At 40.8% G+C, this 25,954-nt stretch overlaps 1 protein-coding gene across 22 annotated transcripts in view; it reads right to left on the bottom strand.

Annotated features, from left to right (window-relative positions):
* The window catches only part of ptprk (protein tyrosine phosphatase receptor type K), a 127,056-nt gene extending 103,420 nt beyond the window's left edge, over window positions 1-23,636 (bottom strand). For 21 of the 22 annotated variants that reach the window (XM_030404999.1, XM_030405003.1, XM_030405002.1 and 18 more), the window contains exons 1-2: window positions 23,232-23,635; window positions 15,274-15,297 (exon numbers count right to left, since the gene is read on the bottom strand). In XM_030404999.1, the coding sequence (XP_030260859.1) occupies window positions 15,274-15,297; window positions 23,232-23,313 (106 nt within the window). In that variant the 5' untranslated portion in view covers window positions 23,314-23,635. Of the gene's footprint in view, window positions 1-15,273; window positions 15,298-23,231 lie in introns of all 22 variants that reach the window. The other variant, XM_030405005.1, reaches the window with a different exon arrangement.
* Window positions 23,637-25,954: the final 2,318 nt, after the last annotated feature.

The raw sequence follows: 25,954 nt of genomic DNA, 5'->3' as shown, positions 1-25,954 counted from the left end.
TTATGAAAATATTTGTTAGTTTCAGCACTACTGTTGTCATATTTTATGAGCCGATCATGTTTTTCATATTTCTTTCAAATTTGCACTTGAATACAGTAATTGAGGAAACTTCCTACTTCCACCACTGTTACCACCATGGGTGATTTGTTTGTCAGTTTCTTTCAAGTTACTTTAACAAGGACGGACTACTTTTTGTCTGTCACTTTAACTTCATATCAACTCTCAAAACAAGAAAATAATGTACTCTATATTCATCCAGTTAGGTTAACAACATTAAAATTATGCTACAGCCAGAGCGTCCACATCCATCTTCACCACATTAAGCAGTGATGCAGATTCACTGACAGAAAATTGCGGTGTGTGTGTGTGTGTGTGTGTGTGTGTGTGTGTGTGTGTGTGTGTGTGTGTGTGTGTGTGTGTGTGTGTTGGGTCGGTAATGAGGTGTGACTAGTGTGTGTCAGTGAAAGTTGAGTGATCGGCATAATGAGCAACAGAACATGGAGGGAAAGACAGGAGGAGAAGAAAGACAGGAAAAAAGGAGGAGGACGTATTAATATCTTTTTCATAACGATTGATTACACATCTAAAGGGAGCGTGTGTCTCTCCAACTATTTTGATGCAGCTGGATGTTTGATAGAACAGACAAAAGGAATGACTGCAGACAAGAGAACACTGTTTTCCCCACTTAAGGAAAATGCGACAAGTGTTGTCACTCTGAAATCAGGTTGTTTATTTATTTCACTGAACTTCTGTCCATTTCTGCTGTAATGAATTGTGTGATAACTTAAAATGAGAGGCAGTGATTTAACATTTCTTTATACCACTGGTGCGTTCACATTTGTACCTGGCATACATACCATATTGATATTTTTTCAATAAGTGTCCTATCATGTTCACACTGCATCCTGATGAAATGTTCTGAGAAACGGGTTCTTCAGCACATTTAAGTCAACATCCCTGCCAGCGTGGACCTTCAACAGTATGCTTCAGAATCACATATCCAATGAGGATGCCTTATCCATTGCCCTCCACTCAGTCTTCAAACAATTTTATGAAAACAACGGCGACATCAGAATGCTGTTTGTGGACTTGAGCTCAGTATTCAATACAATCTCACCCATTAATGCGGTTCAATACTGTGTTTAAACATTTCTTGATCTTTTCCTAATTCTAACCAAAATATTCTATATACCTAAGCGTTAGACATAACATTGAAAAAGCAATGTTAAAATCCAACATAACTGTGGTTTGCAGAAACATGCACTGCTAATTTAATTCTGGCGATTGGGTTGGGATTATATATCCACCATGTGCATCATAAAGACTTACATCACCTTCAAAAAGTGGGTCAACTGACTGAAGTAAAGTAATTTAACCCTCCACTTCATCTCCCTGGTTGATTCTTACAATCTCCAGCCAAAAGTTGAAGAATGTGAAACAGAAACAGGCCCCTGAAAGACAAACAGGCTGATTTGAGAGCAGAAACCAACCAATCACTGAACAGGATTCCAGCCAGTTAGCAATGTAAACACACACCAGAACAAGGAACAAAGTCCATCTCTCAAGGTCTCTCCGGCTGTGTGAATATGGGTCAACAACTTGTGTTTGTCCAATTTCTGCTGGTCAAAGTATAACATAAATACAAAATGAGAAAGCAAGGAAATGCCTTCTGGAGTGTGTCTGAGCATTAAAACCAGAAGCAGGACACACGAGGGGAAAAAAACTCACCTTACAAACTAAGCACGAGGCAAAGAAGATCAAGCTCTGCATCCTATCAGACCCGCATAACTTTCACTCCCTCCCTCCGTCTCGCTCTTCTGTTGTTATCAGCAGATGTGGAGGGGGTAAGGAATGAGAGAGTGCAGCTGCAAGAGTTTGTTGTGTCAGGCCGCTTTGGTCGGCTCTGTTCTTGCGTAGTTTCTTATCACACTTCAAACAGCTCTCGCTCCCACGCACTTTTCTCTGCCCACTTCTATGCTGTATCATTTACTCCCGATTCATTCTCGCTTGTAACGTACATCTACATAGCTTCTTATCATAAGAAATACGCCAAGCTACTTTCTTTCTCTCCTTTCTTGACTCCGCTTGGTTCTATTCTATGTAGAAGAAAACGTGTGTGTGCAAGGGAAATAATTGAAAGGGTTACCAATGCTGTAAGACCAAAAAATGGGGACAGAAAACAGGCATAACTCTTTTAACGCTTATTTGTAGACCAAATCCAAAAGTTTGTATCCATATATCTACTAGTATTTGTTGCTTCACCTTTCAATGAACTGTAAAATAACAAGAAATTGTGCAGTTTGTGCAGCTAACAGCCATGAAAACAAACAATAGTACCTTGGTTAAGCCTCATCACTGGATTCAATTTTCATGTTCGGGGCTCATGATTATAAGATGATTGAGTAGATGGCAACTAAAAATGTGACCACTGGTCACGCTCAAATGTTGAAATAAATCAATTTCACTTCTGTTACACTCACAATGTAAAAAAAAAAAAAAACCCACACACACAGCTAGCTTTCTCAGTTAGCTCACTGAAAATGCCAACACTAGAGAAAAATGCCATCACAGTTCCAAGATACATTAACTTTAAGTTTGTTAAACCACGCTTCATTATACTCTAATAACACGCCAAATTGATATCACAGCGAGAAAAAAATGATTTACAATTCACTTAAGGAGTCAGGACAGTGCACTTGTAATAACAGACATGGAGTGGAAAAAAATGTAAGCAACTGCCTTCTGTCGGAGATTAATTTAGAAAAAAGTTTGGGCTCTCATTTGTTCTCGCGAGTAGGTGGAGGTTTTGCTCTGCTCTCAGATGCGTTGGCTACAACTAACAGGCTTGTTGGTTTTTCTCTGATTCTAATAAAAACCAGGCGGGATCATTAACGTGACTCATGTTCTGAGGAATCCCAGAGGAGAGAGCTACATGTTGAGTAGCTTTCTCTGCTGTAAAATCATCACACAAGTATTTCAGCAGGGACCAAACTATTTATGACATGTTGGAAAAGTTATGGATCGTGTTAACCTCTCATATGCAGTTTTCTTCAAGTTTTGTTTTCTTCAATCTTATGAAAATATCTAAGCTTTTTTGAAGCCTTCATTGTTCTGTGATCATTAAATGAACGAAAAATTCAAACCCATTCAGTACGTGCATCAAAATTCAGACTGACATATTTGGTATCTTTCTTTCAGTCATTGTCAATATGTTTAAGAATTAAAGAAAGCCATGTGAATAAAGGCTTTTTTAACCTTTTTGCCGGAAGAATCCTTTGGATTTCTCTTTTTTTAAACTTATTTGCCAAAAATCACATTTAACACATTTTGTTTGAACTACTTCTTTCTGATCATATTGCAAGTAGTTTGACAGATACCACACTTGCAAAATGATTAATGATTTGTGGGAATTGCATAAGAATTCTCATTTTCACTGAGAACATGTATTAAAATCACGAAGATGTGATATTCGTTGGGGTCTATACCAAAGCATCATGTTTTCTTACATCAGGAGAACAAGATTTGTAGGTCATGAGCATCTCTGCAGGATTATACTGCTGCTTTGTCACACAGTGAACCATTACAGCTTCCTGCGATTTGGATAATGCACTATACCATATTGTGTAAGTTTTGGGCATCATCTCTGATGAAATTCAAGGTGTTTTGTATTAAGAATCACCCTACCATCTACGACATTAGTCCAAGTATGTAAGAAGAAGAATCAAGTGAATTTTGATCTAACGACCTTCACAGCAGTTCATTATAGCTGGCTTGGCTAAAAGGATGTTAACTTCTTAAAGGTCACAGGGTTTACAAGAGTAAAAAACCGACTTAAGGTTTACTCTACCACTTCTCTGTATCAGAACACTAGTTAAAATACTACAGAATAGACTATTATTAGCAATACATGATAGATCCTTTAACAGCAGATGTCTTTGCTATAAACCCCTGCCATGACCTGTTTTATTTAGTCCACACTGTTAAGCTTTAGCTCAACATCATCTTCAGTAGTGATGAAATAATTATTTTTAAGTTGTACACACAGCTCAAAGTGAATTCACTAAAAAAAACCTGCGCTCGCCCTCCTTCTGCTCTTTCACTCCCTCTCCCACTTCTGCTGCCTCAATTAAAGTCTCTCTCCCCCTCCTTCAATCTCTCTTGCTCTCTTTGGTCCACTAACCTTGATTCACTGTTCTCACTGTACTCTGCCTCAGGCTGGGGATACGCATTTACACACACATACACACACACAACACAGACACGGACGCATGTACAGACAGATTTACAAGCCAACATGCAGCGGCATACGCTGAACAGGAGATATACACTTGTACTTGACCATGGCAAAGTAGAAGTGGTTAGTTTGGGGCCTGTGTGAGGGGAAAGTGTGGCTAACCGAAACCACATGTGGCTGACGCTCTCTCGCTCCATCCAGAGGTATGCAAGCCTCTGGAGTGTGTGTGTGTGTGTGTGTGTGTGTGTGTGTGTGGAGGGGGAGGTGTGATAGCGAGCAGCAGAAGTAGAGGCAGAGCAGGCTCATGGCTTGACTTTAACCTTTATTTATCCAGGGAACAGTTGCGTTGAGCAGACATGCTGTTTGTAGACACGCTGCTACACATTCACAAGGTTGCACACTTGGGAGCTGCCCCACTGTAACTACAGTTTTGTACTGGTGGCCACTGCTGCAGTGCCACTAGATCAGACAGAGCTGAAGGGCAAAGTTACAACAAGTACAAAGTGGTGGTTATTGAGGCCACGGCTTGCATCAGAATTGTCAAGTAGGACACTGCCAACTCTATAGTTTTTAAAAACATTTTCAAACAAAAAAATTGCATCCGGGTGATTGCAAAGATTCTCTTTTCTGTTTCCTCCTTCATATGAGATCATGTATATTTCTGCCTCCATGACCAGATGACAACATCAGTAATTTAACTGCAGGTCATGAATGATAACTCTAAAGCACAGCTGATGATAATTTCCGTGTGGCTGCTGCTTGATTAAACTAACCCTCAATCAAATCATCATTTTATGATACAGTCACATCAGCCTTTGCCCAACAAAGTTGCTCAGCACTTCCTGGAAAAGCGAAGTGATGTCATGGTTCCATTGTGGGAGATGAGTAAACATTGAGCAGATGGTCACGCTTCTTTAGAGTGTATGAGAGCAATGCTCTAGTTCAAAGGTAAATAAAGATTCTCAAATCAATATGAATTACTGTTCCTACCAGCGGACCATGCAAATCTGTGCAAAATTGATCAACTCTGACCTCCGAGTCACCTCCAGGAGACACATCTGTGAATGTGATGGTTGTATGAACTTCAACTGAAGGAAACAATCTCATGTGACTGCATCTTTTTACTGGTGCAGCTGTTTACCCCCACAGGCACGAAAATCAGCTTCACGGTTAAGGAAAATTACAGGGTTTTATTTTGATGGGGACTTTATGAATAGGAACAACTTCTTATGATCTTAATTTGTGCATCAAGGAAGAAGTTGAACATGCTCCAACTGTTTCACATGGAGTCGACAGCTTGTCCAGTGCTTTCAGAGCAGGGCATTCAAGTGTCAGAGGAAACTTCAGAAATATAGTGCAAAGTATACAGATTCACAAAAATGTACTAGAACTTAAATAATGACTCACGTTTTGACTCCATGTGCATCCTTATCAGAGTACAATTTTATAAGTTTCAACACTTACAAGAGACAGCAAACTTGTGACCCGTGAATGAGCATATGAGAGCCCTCTATGACGACAACAATCAGTGCGTTTACATGACACTAAAGAAAACCGAATTACTGTGTTAGTCCGACCATGATTCGTTTTTTAAGATGCATGTATACACCTTAGTCTGACTAAAATCGGACCGGATCGGATTTCTCAGAGTCAAATTAAAACACCTAGATTATTCAATTGATAGTCGCATTACTCCTGCATGTATACGTTCCATCAGATCGGATCAGATTTTGTGTTCTGCAGAAGGCGCAAGATTTCTTTCCCGGAGACGTGAGCCAGAAGTAGAAGGACGACGACAGTGGCGTCTTTCCTCCGAAATCACCGCAAGCAAGAGAGGCATTGTGCATCTAGTTTGTGTAATTATCATGTACACCATATACGAAATGTACAAAGATGTAGCTTTGTCTCGCTCTTCGTACGCCATCTTTCTCGAATGCCGAGGCAGTTTGTTGTTGCTGGTGACCTAAAGAGGTCAGCCGGAGGTGGCTCTGTTACCACTAGTTGAAATGGGTACAGCGCCACCTATCGTACCAGGGTATGACATGCTTCGGCCAATAATCCGATTTTCTCACCGGCATGTATACTCGGATAATTGCAGTTGTCTGATTAAGTAGCATAGTCGAACTATGGCTGTAATCTGACTTAGCTGTGCATGTAAACGCACTGAGCTCTGTCTGCAATTTGCTTTCGTGAAGCTTAAATATTCCGTATATCATTTTGAATGTTTATGTCTAAGTCAAACAATTGATTTATCTTGATTCACTAATTTTGCAAAGAGATCTACTTTTGAAGTGAGGGATCATACAGAAATTTTAAGGCACAATAAGTTGAGATTCTAACATTTGTACTACAAGAAATTGGTTCTCATAAAAATGGGTTCATACTATGTGTAAATCCACCATGATGTCACCCATCTGTTTAAGGACTGCCAATGTGAAGTGTTGGAGGCAGAAACAGAGGTGACCATGTTTGCATGAGAAGGTGAAGCTGGGGAGGATATCCTGATTGGATCTGACTGAAAACCTAGGGCACACCATTATTATCCAGGGCAGCTTTATCGACTATTTCAATGTAAATGGCAGCATGATTTATAAAACAAACATCATGCTGTGTCGCAAAAAATTTGAAAGTAGGAAATAAGACCATAATTGCATCAGGAAACGGTTTACCGGTGTAACAAATCAAGTAAGAAGTAGAGTCATTTTCTCATAAGCTTATAAAAACAAGCCTCTTTTTGAAACCAGTGGAATCGCCCCGGCTGGCCATTGGAAAGAAAGCAGGCTTAAGACACTTTTACATTGGCTTCACTTTTCAGACCTGGTAGATCTGTTCATATTTTTTTTTTTGGCATAGACACCTTTTTTAAGCAGTAGACAGATAGGAAATATGGGAGAGAGAGGGGGATGCGACATGCAGCAAAGGACCTCCGGCCGGAATTGAACCGGGGTCGGCTGCGTTTATGGCATGCGCTCTAACCGCTTGACCACCTGCGCGCCGATCTGTTCATATTTTATGCTGCAGCAAAGTTTCAAATGTCTCTTAAAGGAGTCATCACCCGGAAATCGCAATTTCTCTCGTTAAATCATGCATATTGGTGTTGGACCTCTGTTGAAACTTGCCTGAAAAGCTGGAGTTTGAAAGTGGCTCATTTTTTTCGCTTTGGCTCTTTTTCCGAACAGGAATAGCGTACAAAAGTGCGCATTCCTAAAGCACGAGATTTTGACTCTGCTCCTGTGGTGACGTTAACACAGGAGGCTACTTGCATAAGCTCACATAAGCATCGGCTCACAGCCGTCCTCAGCCAAAATTTCTGAGTGAGCACGCCGAATCTGCCTATTTCTCTGACATTTTCACACCATACATCGTGACCGCCAGCATTAAAACTCAGGTCTTACATGTAAAACACGAGTGTGAAAAGTAAGAAGAAGGAAAAAAAAAAGAATTTACCATTCAGAGACATCCTGCTGTAAACGTGTCTCTTCCACCATCTCTGCCTCTTCACTCTCCCGTTCAGGTTCAGACTCTGGCTCGTACATGAATGCCTGAATTCCGTAAGGTTCGTCATTTAGTGTGTGCGCCATGACAGGGGGCTGTTTATGTTATGGAGACTGTGTGCATGCAGGCTAGCCCCCCATTCCGGCTCTGTCCTTCCTGCGGCCAATCAACGCGCGCCTCATTACATATTAATACAATGCACATCCGGACCGGTCAAAACCTCGCGCATAATCTCACGTGAGAAAGTCGCCGTATGAAAAAGTGTCAGAACAAGCTCTATGTTTGATTTAAAAAAAAAAAATTCTAATATGTTTTAAGAATTGATCCAAAGTGTTCCAAGAGGGACTGGATATGTAAAAAACCAGGTGATGACTCCTTTAAGAAAAAGATTTCAAAAAAGCTTTGTAGATGTGACCATGGATGTTTGTTCTTTCAACCTTTGTTTTCATAACTCCACATGAAAGCATAGAATAAATTTTTGCCTGGAACTGAAAAGAATTTTACAGATCGTAATTGAGAGTTTTTCACGTGAAGAATCATTCATACCAGGAAACATCAATAAGTTGTTCTCTCATTCCGAAGTCAACACACACAGACCGCAGTACTTCTGTTTCAAACCTGTACTTAACTTCATATAAGTCACTTTGTAGTGAGGGCCTAACCCTACGAGACAGAGCGACGACACTGTGTGTTAAGGTAGTATTGTGTGTGTGTGTGTGTGTGTGTGTGTGTGTGCGTGTGTGTGCATGTGTGTGTGTGTGTGTGTGTGTGTGTGTATGAGGTTGAGTGTAAGAGACAGTTTATGTCATGGGGAGGTAGAGCTGTATCTGCTAACCGTTACTCCAACAAGACAGCTCGCTTGGCTCACACACACACACAACGGACACACACATGAGATGCACACACCGACATTTTATTTACCTTTGGCCCAATATAGACACAGTGGCAGTTAACCTAGCCACTTAATACAAAGAGACAGTCTCTTCTACAAAGACTTACATTCAAAAAAGGGGGGGGGGGCAGTTTGTGAGTGTGTGAGTCAGAGTAAATCTGGCTGAACTGAAAACAGAGTAGAGAGAACAACACTAACAAAGGCATTCCAGAAAGTGGGTGAGAGAGATAGCAAGTCACAGAAGAAGGGAAAAGAGAGGGAGAGAAGCCTTAACGTGATACAGGAGGGGGTGAGGTAGAGACGAAGGGGCGAGAATGTTTTGTGCCAGCATGACGCCGTAGGAAGGACTTTGTTGTTTTGTTTTCAGCAATCAGATAAAACACACAGACACATCATTGTTTCATTTGGCACATTTACTGACGTCAACTGCCAATGGCTGACACAAATTACAGTTACTGTATTTTATTTTGATCCAGTTATAGCTTCTCTGTTTGGAGGATTTGCTGCGTTTGTTCTATATCACCGTAAAGATGAATACCTGGTCATCAGACAGAACAAGCAAATTGACGTCCTCTTGAGCTTTAGGACAGTTTACAGAGGGGCTGGGTTTCAAAATCGATCTTTCAATTTCAGTTGAACTTAATCCAAATATAGAATCATAAAACAATTGGATTGATCTTTCAATATATTCCTTTTCCTGTCAATGCATGACTCAGATAGATGACAGATAAAAGTTTTATCCAAAACAAGTGATTAAAACCGTGCCGAGTCATGTATGGACACGCCTCTGTCCTCTGTCTGTGTTGGAGTTTCACACAGTACAAGGATAAGGACTTCATGGTGCGAATCTTGCCATTGGACTGCGTTCCCCCTGTGAAAATGTAAAAATCAGGCACATTTCCTAAAGATTTTTTGTTTAATCTAAAATTGTTTCAGTCAATGTTATTTAGTTTATTAAGTGAATAATTGTTATGTTTTGTACGATACTGAGAAATGCTCATAATGATCAGGGAAAGTGCCACACATTTCAACAGCATACTAAATAGGATTTGGTTGATGAAGGATGTAATGGCATCTCTCCAATGGTTCTATAATATAATATTTTTCGGAAAATGTTATACCTTAAAGATTAGACTCTGCTCAATTCTGAGTGTTCTCTGAGTGTTTTCTTACTTGAGAACAGTCTACGTATAAAACATCTGTTTAAACTTAAGGGAAATGAGTCGTTAGGAACACCACTGCATCTGATGTGTTTAATTATGACTCTATGCTGTTGACTGATTAGGTGATTGAACCTAGATGCATCAATTGCATTATGTATGATAAGACACAGTGCTGTAACTTTAAGTTTAAATGTTGCTTTACAGCTGCCTTTGCAATTCCAATTTCCACCTTAAACTGAATCCACACACTTTATCCCTGTAATACAACACCATTCAGTCTGGATTTGGTAGCACAAAATCCCACACTTGATCTTGTTGTGGATCTTTGGTGGGGGAAACTGGAGAAATAGGGAGGAGAGGAGGTGGGGAAAAGGGGGGTGGGGGAGTAGGAGGGGGACAAGAGAGGGGGGAGAAGGAGTACATGAAATGGGGGAGGGTTTGATAAACATTGTGTTGCTTAGTTTGGGTTACTGGGCCATAAATTCCAATGAAAGGGAGGGAGAGGGACTGAAAGAGGGGAGAAAAGGGGGGAGTACTGTGAGGAGAGGAGAGAGTTTGTTTGACTAAACTGACTGATTTCACTCGACTCCACCAGACACGTTGGAGTCTGCACAGTATCAACATCACTAGGGAGTGGGTTTGTCTATGTGTGTCTATGTGAGGTGTGCTGCACGAGAGCGTATCAACAGAGAAAAAATTCAAATACCTTCACAATAAAATTCTAACAGCTACCTCCCAATGAAATACTCCCATGTCCTATTTTGGTGATTTTCTTGGTTTGCATTCTGCTGTACAGCTGCGTGTCCATTGGCAATTTCACTGCATTGCCTTCTTATCACTTCCAGTAAAAAAGGAGACACTGTGTGCATCTTTCAAAACAAACTTTCCTGTGCTCTAATCGGTGCCGCAGGATTCATGGTCAGTGTTTTCCCACAAGGATTTATTCAGTGCCGCTCACTTAAAAACAGGAGTCCCTTGGAGAAATACGATCTTAGTAGGTGTCCTTACCCAACAGTGTATGCAAACCGTGGAAAAACGATTGTTTAGTTCCCTGAATAAGTGGAAATAAATCTGACCAGCTGAATGTTCGGAGGCTGTTTTGAGGTTGCAAGCCACTCTGTTAGTGGAAGCTGTTGGTGTTGCTGCATATTTTAATTTCTGATGTAAGCCAGTAACATACTGTGATGTTTACACATCGTTTGTGACCTTTTGTTAATCCCTGAGAAACATGCATTTAAGTTGTAATGACTTTTTCCAAGACTAGCAGGCAGTAATGCTTTTTAGTAAGGCTTTCATTATGGGTTCAATTAAATCAAATTCCTGTTGGGGATGAGAACAAGGACTGAAGATTTCGCACCCTGGCTTTTCCACTACTGCTAGTAAGAAAAGGAGGAGAACTAAAGCAACTCACTTTAAATGTACGAATTGGAATGTGAGTATTGGTATAAAGGTCCAACTTGTAAGACAGATGATTGTTGAGTCTCATTCCCAACTTGTCAAATACAGACGCTTTGGGTTTCCCAGGTTTTCGTGTTGGTAGGTCAGGCCATCCCCCGACCCAAAGCTGCAGTAATTGAAGGGTTGGGAATGAAACTCAACCATCAACTGTCTTACAAAATGGACCTTTAAGATAGACTTGAATAAAGATGAATCCGCTGATTTCTTTTTGAGCCAATGTTAACACCTTCAAAACGCTTGTTTTGTGTAACCAACACTTTGAAACCCAGAGACTTTTAACTTATTTAACTTCCATCTACACAAAACAGAAAAAATCTGACACTGGGGCTTTTTATTGCAATATTTTTAGACTTTATCACAATACATTATGTATCTATTTGGAAAACATCTCAAAAAGCACTTCATATATGCTCTGATTAAACAACGCAATATCATAATATTTTTGACCAGATACCTTTATACTGATACAGGTATCTGGTAGATTTTGACTTAATAATTACCAGTAATGTGGATATAATGACCAAGACGGTATAGGCGAGTTATAATTATCATTTCACTGTAATGCAGCCTTTAAAACAAGGATAAGACAAAACAGACTGAACTGATTTTTGATGGCAGAATGATGATCTTCATATATTAACAAGCTACTTCTCAGTTTTTTCAGATTGTATCTAAACAAACAAAGCTTGTTTTGGAGCAGACATTATATTTATATATATATATATATATATATATATATATATATATATATATATATATATATATATATATATATATATATACATAAAATGCTAGATATAGAACTGAACTATTAACTCTATTACAGGCAACGTTTCAGGGAATCAAGGCTGAGGAGGAACAACCAGAAAACTGACAGACAGATGTTCAACATTTAAGTGTCTGTCTCCCAGCCTCCCACACACGGCCTGTCTGCTACTGTGATTGACTTTAGGTGCGTCTACGAAACCGCTGTCAGGCTGACCATGTGTCTGCAGTCATCAAGTCATTTACGGACAGGAGACACACACACACACACACACACACACACACACACACACACACACACTGGCTGGCTGGCACAAGGACAGACGAGGACGGTGGACAGACAGATAAAAAAGAGAAAAAAAAACTGTGTAACATCATTTAGAGGGAAAAGATAGCTCTGGAATATCTGCTAGAAGATTTAAATCTCTGCTTACACAGACAGACAGAGCACCAGCATTGCAGTGATGTGAAGATACATGGTCGGGGGTTGAGATGATAATCTTAATGGACTGGTCATCTGTCTGTGAGCCCCTGATTCTCACACACATACACACACACACACACACACACACACACACACACACAGACATAGAGGAGGGTTTAGATATCTCGAAAGCTTTCTACTGAAATCAGCTTAAAAAGCAGAGGAGAGTTATTGGAAAGGAATGTAAGAACAGTAAAAATAGTGTCAGGATATACATACTGAGGCTGTATGGCTGAAAGTGACTGCAGCAGAATGACCTCTGGGATTTTATCATGAGGCTACACACAGAGATCAGGAATGAGACTTGCTATGGTTTACTGCACAGAGATTGCTTATGGCTACGTGTGTGCGTGTGTGTGTCTCTGTGTGTGTGTGTGTGGTGCAACTTCATGACAGATGTCTTCTTAACTGGACTAATGGAAACCACTTCAGCCACTGCCCATAGCCACACACACACACACAGGAAAACACAGGAACCCTTCGGTCATGTCTATAAACCCAGTCTACCTGAAGCTACCATGAAGATCTTTCATACACACACACTTCCACACACAGCTCTGTTGTCATATTTGCTCAACAGGCAGAGAAAAACACTGCCTAAAGTAAAGTTAGAAACAAAGAGTGTCTTTTTAAAGACAATTTGCCTCAGTTTTGAGCCAATTCTGATGTCACTTTAAGAGACTTTCTAATCTTATTTTAAGTGTCTCTTAAAAAGCTTTGAAGGTGACAAAAATAGCCCCAACAAGGATGTTACAAAACACATGCTCCCAAAAAGTCACACTTCCAGTGATCCTCCAACTATCCTTCCTTTTAAGGATAATTTTTAGGTAACTTGTCTATCAAGTAGTTGATAGTAGGGGAAGACAAGAGTGTGATGATATGTCAGAGGACACAGTTGAAACAAGGACGCAGGGTTACTCTTCAGCCAAGTGAGCCACCAGAATTCCCCAACACTTATGTATTTATGTCCTGAGTCACTTGGCTGGACCTCAGTATAATCAAACATTTGCTAAACATGGCAGGGTTTGGTTACAGTGACAAAAGGAAACTGGAGACTTACTGGAAGATCCCTACCCCAAGGCCGACACTAAGACTTAAGGATGAGCTCTTCACTCAAGTTCCTTGAATGCAACCTTTCCCACAGTATGTTAATGTGAACGCCATAGTTTTAACAGCGAGATTTTTGCTATGAATTATTCATCTTAATATTTCACAACTAATCAATCGTTTCTCGCTCTAGACTGAAAGCAAACATTCTTATGCCATAAAATTATAATTTAGTATACTATCAAAGTAGATGATCTTGATCTTTCTTTGGAGTTTTGATGTATTCATGTATGTATTTGACTCAAGTTCAATTTTGTCTCTTTAAACTAGGAATCACTAGTTGGTCACATTACAGTAAGATAGACTACAAAACACAAGATATTTAATTACTTTCTACCTCATCGACAACCTACCCACAGGGTGATAAAATTTGGTGTCGTAGAAACAAACACATCCTGTCTGTGGGACTGAGTTGAGTTGAGTGCAATCTACTAAGATTAGTGTGAGCTCATGTTGAACCTGCCAAAACCATTTTCAAGAACCTGTCCTACCTAATATGAAGTGACAGTGTTTCTGCCTCATTGGGCTTTCATTAGGTCTCGATTATTTTTGTATTTAATAATTTGTGTTTTGGAGTGAGGTATTCCAAAATCCTGTGTTTAACTCCCACACATATATAAAACAAATATCTGAAGAGGAAAAAAGAAAAAATCAAATAATCTTCTATCAGTTTTTAAAGGATTAACCACAAGATGACCTTGTGCAAAATGAACTGAGGATTTTCACAGTCTTTGATTTTTCGTGAATAAAAATATAAACATCCCATTCACTTTGATTTTGTCGCAGCAAAGCCTTGTGGGATACCAGACTCTTTGGTTACACAGTGATCACTCTGTACGTCTCTGCGGTGTATTTTTTTTTTTACCAACTTGTCACTTCCACAACAAAAAACAACTCCCTCATTAACATCCATCTGCTGTGAGGGTTTGTGAGAGGAAGAGAGGAAAGACGGAGGGGGGGAGGAAAGATAGAGGATATGTGCGAGGCAGAGAGAGATAGGATGCTGAAGAGAAGAGAAGAGAAGAGAAGAGAAGAGAAGAGAAGAGAAGAGAAGAGAAGAGGTGTTTTCAGCTCCTGCAGGAACAAAGTTACTCAGAACTCCTTTATTAAAGACCAGGCTCAGCTAAACAAACAGCACCTGGACACTTCAAACCGACCGACAGCTGTCTAACTACACAAAGACAGACGGAGACAGACAGGAGGGGAGACACTGAGACAAATGGCAAATACACTAACTGACAGCAAGGCTGGCAGAGTTGCAGCGTCGGACAACAGCAAATATTTAATCGATTCAATTAGGTTTGTCATTATACAAATTATTTCCAGGGAGAAGAATTTCTGCAGACATGACCAGAAAGTTCTATAAAGCACTGAAACTATTCCTGAATCAAAGACTTCTACTACACATGTTCATTCTCTACTTACCACAGGTTTAATAAGGTGTAAGAAATATTCTAAAAGACATTAAACTGGTCTGTCAAGGTGTGATTAGATGGTTTAAGACACGTCAGCTAAAAGATGGGATGACAAAACTTACAAGTATATAAAGACACATTCAAAAGGGACCTTTACGTGACAGTTAAGGTGACGACTATGGGGTTAATGAACACGATACTACACAATGATGAGGATGACGGATGAAGCTCAGCTCTTGGCTGGCCACTTGTAAACTCACCCTTCTCGGCACGCCCCATGTGAGCTGCGTCCAATAGAAGCAAAGCAGAAAATAAGGAGACAGGATTAGATTAGAGAGCTTGCACTGGTGTATAGTCAGAGAGACAATCAGGATATATCTACAGGCCTAACCAGGACAATACCTTCTTAGTTGAAGCTAAATCACTCAAATGATTGTTCAGATACTGTCAGGCACACTGTTTCCGCATTTACTTCAATATAAAACATCCAATACTTCTTTTTGGTACCAACCTGAGTGTCTCCAAAGCACCAAGTATAGAAAACTGTCCAGTTTCAAAAGCCAACACCAAAAGTTTTCTTTTATTTTGTAGTTTCTGATTCAATTCATAATTTTTCCGCTTTTACATAGCATTTTCTTTAGGTTCAGATATTGTGTGGCTGCTTGTGTTTGAACAAAATTATTAGAAATCTGGTTTTGTCTATTAAAAAGAAAAATAGGCAAAACATGCTGTAGAAAATAGCTTGGCCTAATTGCCTTGCCTAGATTGACAAGGTGCAATAACTTTCTCCAACAAGTTCTGGATGCTGCTAGAGCTTTTTCGAAGTGAAGACAAAATCAGGACGTTGCAGAAAGACACATAACCAATGTCTACCTCTTACGTCAAGCATGAATCTGACTTTGATGTACAAATTCTGCTCAGTGGCAGCAACCAAATGAGCCACCAGCTGCAGAGATCGCATACACAACACACAATTCTGTTGACTTGCACATGTTCCCGCACACAAATTAAACATTTAGCCAACAGATGCCCAACCCCAGCCTTTAGCCTCTGCTCCACCTAACCCTAAAAATAATCCTTTTCCAAAGGCTGTTGTCACCTGCCGCTACTTCTCTCAATCTCTTTCTCCTAACACACACACACACACACAACAGCCATCTCTCCATCATATATATATAATATATATATATATATATGTATTAGGCCTGGGCAATAAACCGAAAATTTACCGATACCGAAATTTACAACGATAACCGACGTCATTTTGGCCATGTCGGTATATTCGGTGTCATAGGCATAACATCCACTAGGGTCAGGGGACATGTTAGGCCCACTTGATTAATCTACCACAGCGTATACCGATGTGCTTATTTTACATTAATTTGATGGCAAACTCCGCCCACCGATGCGACCCCAGCTATGCCAGGTTAGTAATCAAGTGAACCCACTCTCGCTGTGAGTGGCGGACAGTTTGTGTAATGATGCTGCGTTCAAAGGCTGCAACAGGCCACTTTCTTTGGCTGGGCCGGTCCACTGATCAAACATTTGTGTTTTGTTTTTTATTCACTCAAAATAATGACTGTATTTACAGCTAGAAAGCGCGCATCTCTCTCCTCCCTCCATTGTTGTTTGCATTTGTGTTTCTGCGTGGTCTGACACGTGAGTGTCCTCATGCTGGAAAACGTGACTTCTCACGTACGTGACGTCACTTCCCGAGACGCAAGAAGAAAGCAAAAATATATATTTTTTACTAAGGAAAATGACAAAACTAGTAACGCGTTACCGGCATCACTGATTGTGTAGCTTAAGTGCAACATGGAGCATGAAGATGTAAAGAAAAAAATAAAAACAGTAGAATTAACTTTGAGCAAGTTTGGAGGAAAGTCGGAGGTGTGGACCCATTTTAAAGTTGTGGGCCGTGATAATAACATTTGTCGGCTTTGTCGAGTGCATTAAGTGCGCACTTGTTGCATTATTCATTAAGATTTCTGTAGTTCAAACAACTCGCAACTGTAGTCGAGAACGTCAGTTATAACAGCCCACGTATTAAACAGTTGTCGTTTTAAATTGGTCTCGGGCACGGACACAATGTGCACAGGCTCGGGTTGGGCTTGTTTCTAAGCTCTACTCAGGTCCAGCCACGACTTTACTGAGGTTCACCCAGTGTGAGCAGCAGGAAGACGGTCAGCTCACCTCCCAGAACATGGCACTGAATCGCTGGAAACTGATTTAGGGACTGTCATCAAATTACTTAGCATAAATATATTAATACTAAATAATTGCAGTTCTTTCAATATCTTCCATGTCATGGGGCCCAGTGACTCCAGCAGCAGATTGTATTAGTAAACTGGACGAATGAGACACAGCTATGTTTATTGTACTTTAGTGCTTCATCTATTTTATATGAATATTAATATGCAGAAATCTTGATTTTTTTTCTCAATAGCTTCCATGTCATGTGACCCACTGACTTCTGGAACAGTTTCAGCTGTTCAATCGTGTGCTTATCAGTTGTTCTTAACTACTAAATAAATAATATAAATCTGAACTACAATTTGAACTAGTTTTACAGTCCTTTTAAAGTGGCATTTCTGTAAATACACAGGATTTTTTTTCCTTTTATTTAGGTGCGGGGGGGGGGGGGGGGGGGGGGGTTACTTATCGTTCATTTATCGTTATCGAGGTGAGTTGCTCAATATATCGTGATATTGATTTGAGGCCATATCGCCCAGCCCTAATATATATATACACACACATATATATATATATATACACACACACACACACACACATATCGCCATCGCCACATAGCAAACTGCACAACTGGTACTGAGGCTGCTCACATCTGTGTCTGCGCGAGGAGAGAGAGAGTGTGTATGTGCACTGCAATGTAATTAATCAGCAGCGAGTGTTGATTACTTAATCTGTCATTAGCCAACCGTGTGTGTAAGTGTGCGTGTGTGTGAGTGTGTATGAGAGGCAGCAGGGTGTTTCAAGGCCCCCTTGTACCGACAGCTGTGACCAGAGCCAAACAGGGCAGAGCAGAGATTGATGATACTGGACTAATACCATCATTCATCAGGGATGTGATATTTCAGGGATTTGGGATTTGTTTTGGACGTGCTGCCTCCCTTCATTTCCAACAGGACTTTAACACTTTCTTGGTTCACTTCCTGCTCGATGGTGAAGGATTTACACCCATCATGTACCACTATCTAAAGGTTAATCCTTTCAAGCTGCCTGTTTTTCAGTAAATCTTCAATTTGTGCATAACATGCTGCAGTAGAAACAGTAGAAAACCCATGAAGAACATTTTAAGTATTGTGTATTAGCTTGCCGAAGTTTAAAAAGTTGAGATATGAGCTGATGGCAACAGAATTTTTAAATAAACCCAGATGCTGCAGTAACTGCATCTGTTTCTCCACTTAATACAAAGCATCAAGATGATGCTGCCAATCACTGTTTGGCTGTGCTCAACCACAAAGCTAAAAACTGGAGAATCAGAAAAGTGGGGGTCTGCAGCTGTGCATGTCCCCAGTTTGAGTCCATATAGAGGCCGTGTTCCCCCCTCTGTCACTTTAGCTGCTGCTAAACAGACACATTTATACAATTAGGAACTGCAACGATTTAATATCTATAAATCAATAGGTAGGTCAACACAAACCATTTTTGATATTCGACTTACTGTTTTTGTGTGTTTTTCGAACTGAAATTCTCTATGTACAGTTTTTCTAGCGGGATTATTTTTATATAGCGGGGACTGTCTCTGGTTTGTATCATTGCCAGATGAATCTTTTTGGTTTTTGGACTCTTTGTTGGCTGTAACAAACAATTTTAAGATGTCTCCTTGGGCTTTTCAGAAAGTTGTGATGGACTATTTTCACCATTTTATGACAGTTTGCAGACTACAGCTGCAATTTACAAATACTTTTACCACCAATTTACATACAGAAGTTGTGAAAAATTTGCCCATTACAATTTCCTAGAGCTCAAAATGATGTTTGCAAATGTCTTACCTTGCTTGACTGAAAATTCAAAACCCCAAAATATTAAGTATAATGTAAAGCAAGCCACAAATACGATGGAAGAGCAGAAAGTAGAGACATTTTGATTCATTATGATGAGAATTAACTGATTGCAGACACATTTCACATTGACCAACTAACTATAACAAAGCTGAAAATGGTGAAAAATGTTGACCAGTGTTTCCTTAAATGTCTTGTTTTGTCCACAACCCAATGATACTGTGTTTATCATCAAGGAGGAGTAAAGAATCAAAATATTCACATTTAAGGACCTGGAATCTGAGAATTTCTTTTTTCTTACAAAACAACTCAAACTCATTGTGTCAATTAATAAATGACAACCAATCGCTTAATTGTCCTAATGATGCGGTAATCGTTAGTCAATCTTAGGTGGGAGGCAGCAACTCAGCTCCTGGTGATTGATTAGTTATGTAATCATGAAAGAGATAGCTGATAGAAAACTGCACCAAGCCGTATTTTATTTTGTCAAAATCTTCAAAAAATCTTCTTGACAGTTACACGTCAGTCTAACGGGAACTTTTCTTGTGACTTGCAGGGCATCCTGTTATACCGTATTTGCACAGCATGGCATACGGAAACCTGAATTACAACCTGTGTCACTCACGTCATGCTCTCCCTCTCAACTCTCTGAACACAGCGAGGGGCTAAAAGGTTGTGGTGTCACTACGTGTCGCTAATCCAGCACAAACCCTCAAATTCATTCATACGCGCACACACATGCGCGCAGTCTAATGAGGGATTAGCTAATGAATTCTCTCAACAGAATAATTACATTTTACATACACGCTTGTGTGCACGCAGACTTCATCCCCAAACGACTGAAGAAATGAGCCAGTTCTTTCAAAGAGATGGGTTTTTATAAATCTATCATTAAATTGAAATCCGCAGAAACAGATTGGCTCCGAGCAAAGCGGTGTTTGATTTGAGGAGAAGACATTAAGACGGATCTGAAGGACAGTGGACTGAAGCATTACTTTTAACGAGAAGATAAATAAAACAGCCTTTGATTTGACGCCATTTTACATGGCATGAGTAGAATGAGGAGGCCTCTTTTTTCCGCATGAATCCTGATGAGAGGCAAACATTTCACATGCTCATCTCTGTACCACTGTACTCCGGAGGGCTTAAAAGCATCGGCCTGCCTCTTTCTCTTTAAGTGACAGCAACGCACATGAGTTGACACACACATTTTGCTCCGCTCACACACACACAGGACATGACAGAGAACGACACACACACACAAACACACACACCCTCCTGCCATTTTCACAGTCTCTCGAGTGTAGGAGATGCCCACGGCCAAAAACCAATGGTTGCATTTCTTGTTTTTTTTCCCCCGTCCTCTTCTCCTCTCCTCTTTCGTCACTCTCACTCTCTTTCTCTCGCCTTTCTCCGGGAAAACACACAATTTTTATTCCATCTCGCAAATGGAGCTGAAAAGTAATTATAATTAAACCAACTTGGTTCTAATGTTCAAAATACTGAAATAATTTAAAATTATAATTAAACCAGCTCAGATGTGGGGTTCAGTAGCAGTGGCAGCCTTCTAATTCGTCTGGAGACGCTAATGGAAAACAATTATTTCACTTCATTAAGATTAAAGACGCCTGGAATCTGTGTCACAGCTCGATCAGAGAGGAGACAGATTTAGAAAGTTGTCAAATTAACATAAACTCAGTTACTGAGTTCGTAAAGACGCGTTCACACTAATTGTGTCGACTGTAAATGATAGGCCGAAAACCAAACAGTGTGATAAGAAGAGACAAGAGGGAGAAAGATTTGTGTAAATGCCATAATTTAAAGTTTGACTTTCTAAATGGAAACTAATATTTAGAGAAAAGACATCTTCACACAGACTCAAAGTGACTTTGGGAAAATGTGGCATTCGGTTTTAAATATGCGATTCTTCTCGTCCTTGTCAGTGATTTCAGAGAGCAACGCAGCACGAAAAAAACAAATCTTCCCTGTTTCTCTCTGTGATTTCCTTCGTTATTGACTTCTGATCCAATAATCACCACTTTACCTCGGCGTCACTCCACACTGGCTGTATAATGATGGCCCATTAACCCTATCAGCCTCATCGGTTCAGTGATCAAACAAGATCGGTGCTGGTCTTGCTCTCTCTTTGCACCAAACGTAAGTTTTGTCATGCTAAAGGGCAAGTTCACTCCTCAAACTAAATTTTTCATCAATTAGCATTCTCACTGTGCAAAGAAAAGGGCATAGCAAATTACTAATTTCTCCCTCAAAATTGTGTCCTTTCATCGCAATTAAAGAATCCTTTCCCCCACATCTGATCAGCTAATCACTGCTGCTTGCTTTTGTTCAAAATCACCTTTAATTCTGCATTAACACTCAACTGCAAGCCCTCTTTTTAACCCCGTCTCCGCACCGACGATGGCTCCCCTCCTACTGTCTTCGGAGTAGCATCTACTCACTAGTATTTACTTGCAAATTAACAGCACTCAGACTCCCAAAGAGGCCTCAAAGAAATTCCACACATTTGTTACCCAGAGGGCCAAATGGCCACAGGGGAGGAGAGGAGGAGGAGGAGGAGGGGAGGGCAATAAAACGTTCACAGATGAAGGGGGTAATTAATGTGTGATTTTCTATGCAGGTCATCCACAAGCATGAGCAGAAAACGACACTTTTTCCAGCACTGAAATGCAGCATGAATTATCCTTTACTGGAGCCTTATAAGGTTTTTAGTGTGACTTTGGAGGTCAGCTGTCTAACAGCTGTGTGAGTCTCTCTCTCTCTCTCTCTCTGTGAGTTCAGAGAGGAACAACTGCCGAAATGCGGAAATAAAACGCGCAGCAGCCACGCAGACAGACAGACGGACACACACACACACACACACACACACACACACACAGGTAGACAGAGTCCGAGAGCTGCAGAAAATACAGGGGGACGACAAAGAGCATGCGGGATCAAAACTCATTTCTCGGCTTCTGCACAGCTTTTGCACGATCGTCCCGGAGCGCATCAAGCTGCCTTTTTTTCCCTCCTCCGCAGAGTGCATACGTGTTTCTGCGATCCCTGAACTGAAGTCTGGGAGGAAAAAGGCTTTCCAACGCATCTCAACAGGAGATACAAGAGTTTGCATGGTTTCAGTGGTCATGCACACGGTTGCTGCGACTATTACGCGAGTTTATGCTTCGGAGAGCCCCGTAAAATCACCTCGATCACCAGTTTGCAATAAAAAATAAATAAATTAATGATGTAAAAGTAACCGATCCACTTCATCTTTCCTCTTCACGGTGCAAGAAACAACATTCACTCCATCACACAGGCGACACGGGCTATATATCCCCCGACCATTAGGTTTTACTGCATGCGAGCGCGAGGAAAGTTGGGAGCAGAGGGGGGGATCATTTGGATTGCAAAGAGCCAAGAGTCGCCTTTACACAGGGGTACATGTGTGTAATGGATAAAAAAAAAGGTGATTCTGCACGCATCAAAGTAGAGTCAGAAATAATTACAGAGTGCTCCAAACAACATAAAGCGCAAGATCAGTGTAGTGAGAAGGCATCTTAAACGCAGCCAGAGTGGATATTATGGCTATTAAATGGTGGTTTACGTGCACGCCGTAACTTTTTTCTCCCGTTTTACGGCTGTCGGCGAGGCTGCGCGGTGAACGATGTTTCCTCCACACTGTCAAACACAAGGCTACACACTCCGCTTATAACACACGCCAATGCAAAAGCTGCAAAACGTCGCTCGTTTAGTAAAACATTCAGTTGATGTGTGGATCCCTGGTGCTCAAATCGAGAAAATCGTCACTCCGAAAGGAACATTTACAACTTAAGTTTTGAGTTCGCAACCCAGTCATTATGTCAGTGTGAGCCCGTTCGTACCTACTTAATTACAAAAAACCAACACCACACTTTATATTTATCCGTGGCAGATAACAAAAAGCATCTCCTCTCCTAGAAACCTGTTTGTCTTGCATCCGAGGGTATCTTGAAAAAAAAAAAAAAAAAAAAAAACAGCCCCCAAAGCGATGAAACAAGCGCGACGGCACATTTTTCAACCAACTTTTCCTCCAACACCTAAACACACCTGTCGGGGCGGTTCACACGCGTACAAAGATGGAGAAAGGCAAAGGGGAAGAAAAAATAACACGTCCAAACTTTTTCCCCTCAACTGTCCGTCTTGCTCGTCCTTACCTGTCGGGATCTGACCGGAGACGTCTCCAACTGCGGACAGGAGAAACAGGAGTCCCGGGAGCACAGAGAAAAGTGTATCCATGTTTTCAAACGTGGCCGTGCGCTCGCAGTCCGGAACAGTTTCCCCCCCCCCCCAACCCCGAAAAGTTTTCTTTTTTCTTCTTCTTTTTTCTCCCCCGCTCCTCCGTCCTCTTCTCCCCCGTCTTCAGGTCTCCTCTGACTCTCTCTTCAGTGCGTTATTCCTCCTGTTGTCGGTGGTTCAGCCGCTCCATGCTCTCCTTTCTCCGGGTTTCTGTCTTTTTCGCTTCCAGCGGGCTCTCTCGCGGACACCACACTTTGTTTCACGCGGAGGGAGTGAGGGAGCGCGAGGGAGGGAGAGCGAGAGAGAGAGGCAGAGGCAGGGAGAGGGAGCGCGAGCGCAGCGGGGAGAGTGTGTGACGTCACGAGGCGGGAGTTGATTGAATAAAAAATAAATAAATAAACCGCTGGAATAAACTTGAATTATTTCGTAATTAGTATTTTTTTTTTATTCGATTTTATAGTATAGTTTATATTGACGTCTTAAAAAAAAGACAGGCTACTGAACTTTTTCCTTCATCGCCACCATCCATGTACTGTTGACGATGGAGTTTATTTAAAAAGGTCATATTCTGCTTTTAGGTTTTTTTGTTTGTTTGTTTAGTTTTTTGCCTTTCCTTTATTTTGTTATGTCGAATTTTTGTGTGTGTAAAAGGTCAAAGTTCACACCAAAGGGAGTTGCTGTCTCACCAACAGAAAACACCACTCCTGCACTGCCTAAAACACCTGGTTTGGAGTCGAACCTCTAATTTCGCGACTTATGTGCGTCACTATGTAATACCCCTTTTCCCACTGTAAATAAGGAAGGAATTTGGGATGCTGTCTAATCAAGGACGTCTGCTCAGTGGTGTTTTGAAGCCAAAAAAGCAAATTATGACTGTGAAACAAGTCATTTCGGGGAGCTGTGACGATCAAAATAGTTTATCTAGGCGTTTTACAGACGCTTATTTCACAATGGGTCTGTTGTTGTTTCTTTTCTGTTACAACCTTTTTTGGTGAATTCATGACGTGAAAGGTGATGTCAGTGATGTACAGCGTAAAACTTCAGATTAAAATCACAGACTTTGCTGTGGGAAGTGGGAATGGGGTCAACAGATGATTTTAAGTGGGTTGACTCGTTTTTGAAAAACCTGTGTAGACCTGCTAATTTTGGTGGAAAAAGCGGTATAACAGGTGTTATATAAATACATAGGCTATATTCATAGATATATCATGAATATATATACACTCTAGTGTAAGTAATGATACTGCGGAGAAGCAGCGTGTGGTGCCAGCAGGAACCAGAGAATTGTACTGCTGTAAATTGAACCAGCAAGTCCCACCTAAAAAGTATATATCCATGTTTTGAAAATTTTTGGCACTTTACGTTGCCAAAAAACAGCCTTTTTCTTTGGTACTACGTTCTGTTTGTGCATACAAAACAGATGATGTATGGTTGAGGGAAGGTAGTGCCAAAGGAAAAGGCTATTTGACGGCAACCCAAAGCACAAAATAAATTCAAAACATGGTGTATACTAAAATGGACATATTTTTTCAGGCTGGATTTAGTTCAGGTGGCTTAAAATTTTGTGTTGTGACAACAGCATGCTTTGGGTCTGGTTAGGTTCAGGCACAAAAAATATACTTAGTTAGGGTTAGGAAAAGATCATGTTTTGGCTGAAAATACCAGTTTTTGTTGCCACAATCGCAGCTGGATATTGTCCCTTGGTCTCTCTAAAATATCCAGCAATGTCACGCTTAGAAATGTTGAAAATGCCACAGCCTCCTCGTCAGATCTTACCAGTGGTTTCATGCCTACAAACACTGAAACACAGTCTCTTACTGCTGTCACTGGCTTAGCAGTCTCTCCACCACCGTCACCTCCACCTCCTGATATGAAAGTCACATCGATAACGCTTCTTTTCAGTCACATCAGGCACCCGATTCCAGTGAAAAAGCTCTAAAAAACATCTGTGCAATACCTGTTGGGCACCCAACAGCAGACAGATACAGTTAGGAACTAGCTGGTAAACATAACAGAGCATTTACTAGCTCAAGAGCAATTTCCCTCGGGAGACACAAAACAGAGCTGCTTACATTTGCCAGGTGGCCGGAAACATGACTCCACTATGAATGAATTCTGCTGGACATGCAGGTAAGCAACTGTCTGATAACAATTGTGGGTAAACTTTTACATTATGGTACTTGTAATAAGTGTTGATGGGTAATAAGGCCTTTCATTGTTCTAAGAATTATATTGATAAAGACTTTAAAAGTGAAAATAATAATAGCATCATTAACATGTTCCCAACCATGTTAACAAGCCTTTTTTAAGGACTTTGAGGTCCTTATTGCCTATTAATGAACATTATTATAAGGCTATAAAGCATTGCCCTAATTTCAAAGGTGATCATATATCAAAGTTGTGCTTGCCCCCTACTGAATTTCCGTTGCCTCCATGTGGCCACAGAAAAGACGGTATTGCAGGTTGAAAGTGTGAAATGTATGCCACAAACAGGAGCAACATTGTTTCCACCCCCCCTCGCTTCTGTTCAAAAACCCTTCTGACACCAAAATATTTAAAATTCCTGGCACAGTCCAGGACCCCCTGTCCAGCTCTGGGCCCCCTAAACCATTCAGCCGCTCCCACCCACAGAGGCACCCCT

The sequence above is a fragment of the Sparus aurata genome, chromosome 22, assembly GCF_900880675.1.
Source record: "Sparus aurata chromosome 22, fSpaAur1.1, whole genome shotgun sequence".
Taxonomy (NCBI): domain Eukaryota; kingdom Metazoa; phylum Chordata; class Actinopteri; order Spariformes; family Sparidae; genus Sparus; species Sparus aurata.
This window is presented reverse-complemented; position numbering and strand designations above follow the sequence as displayed.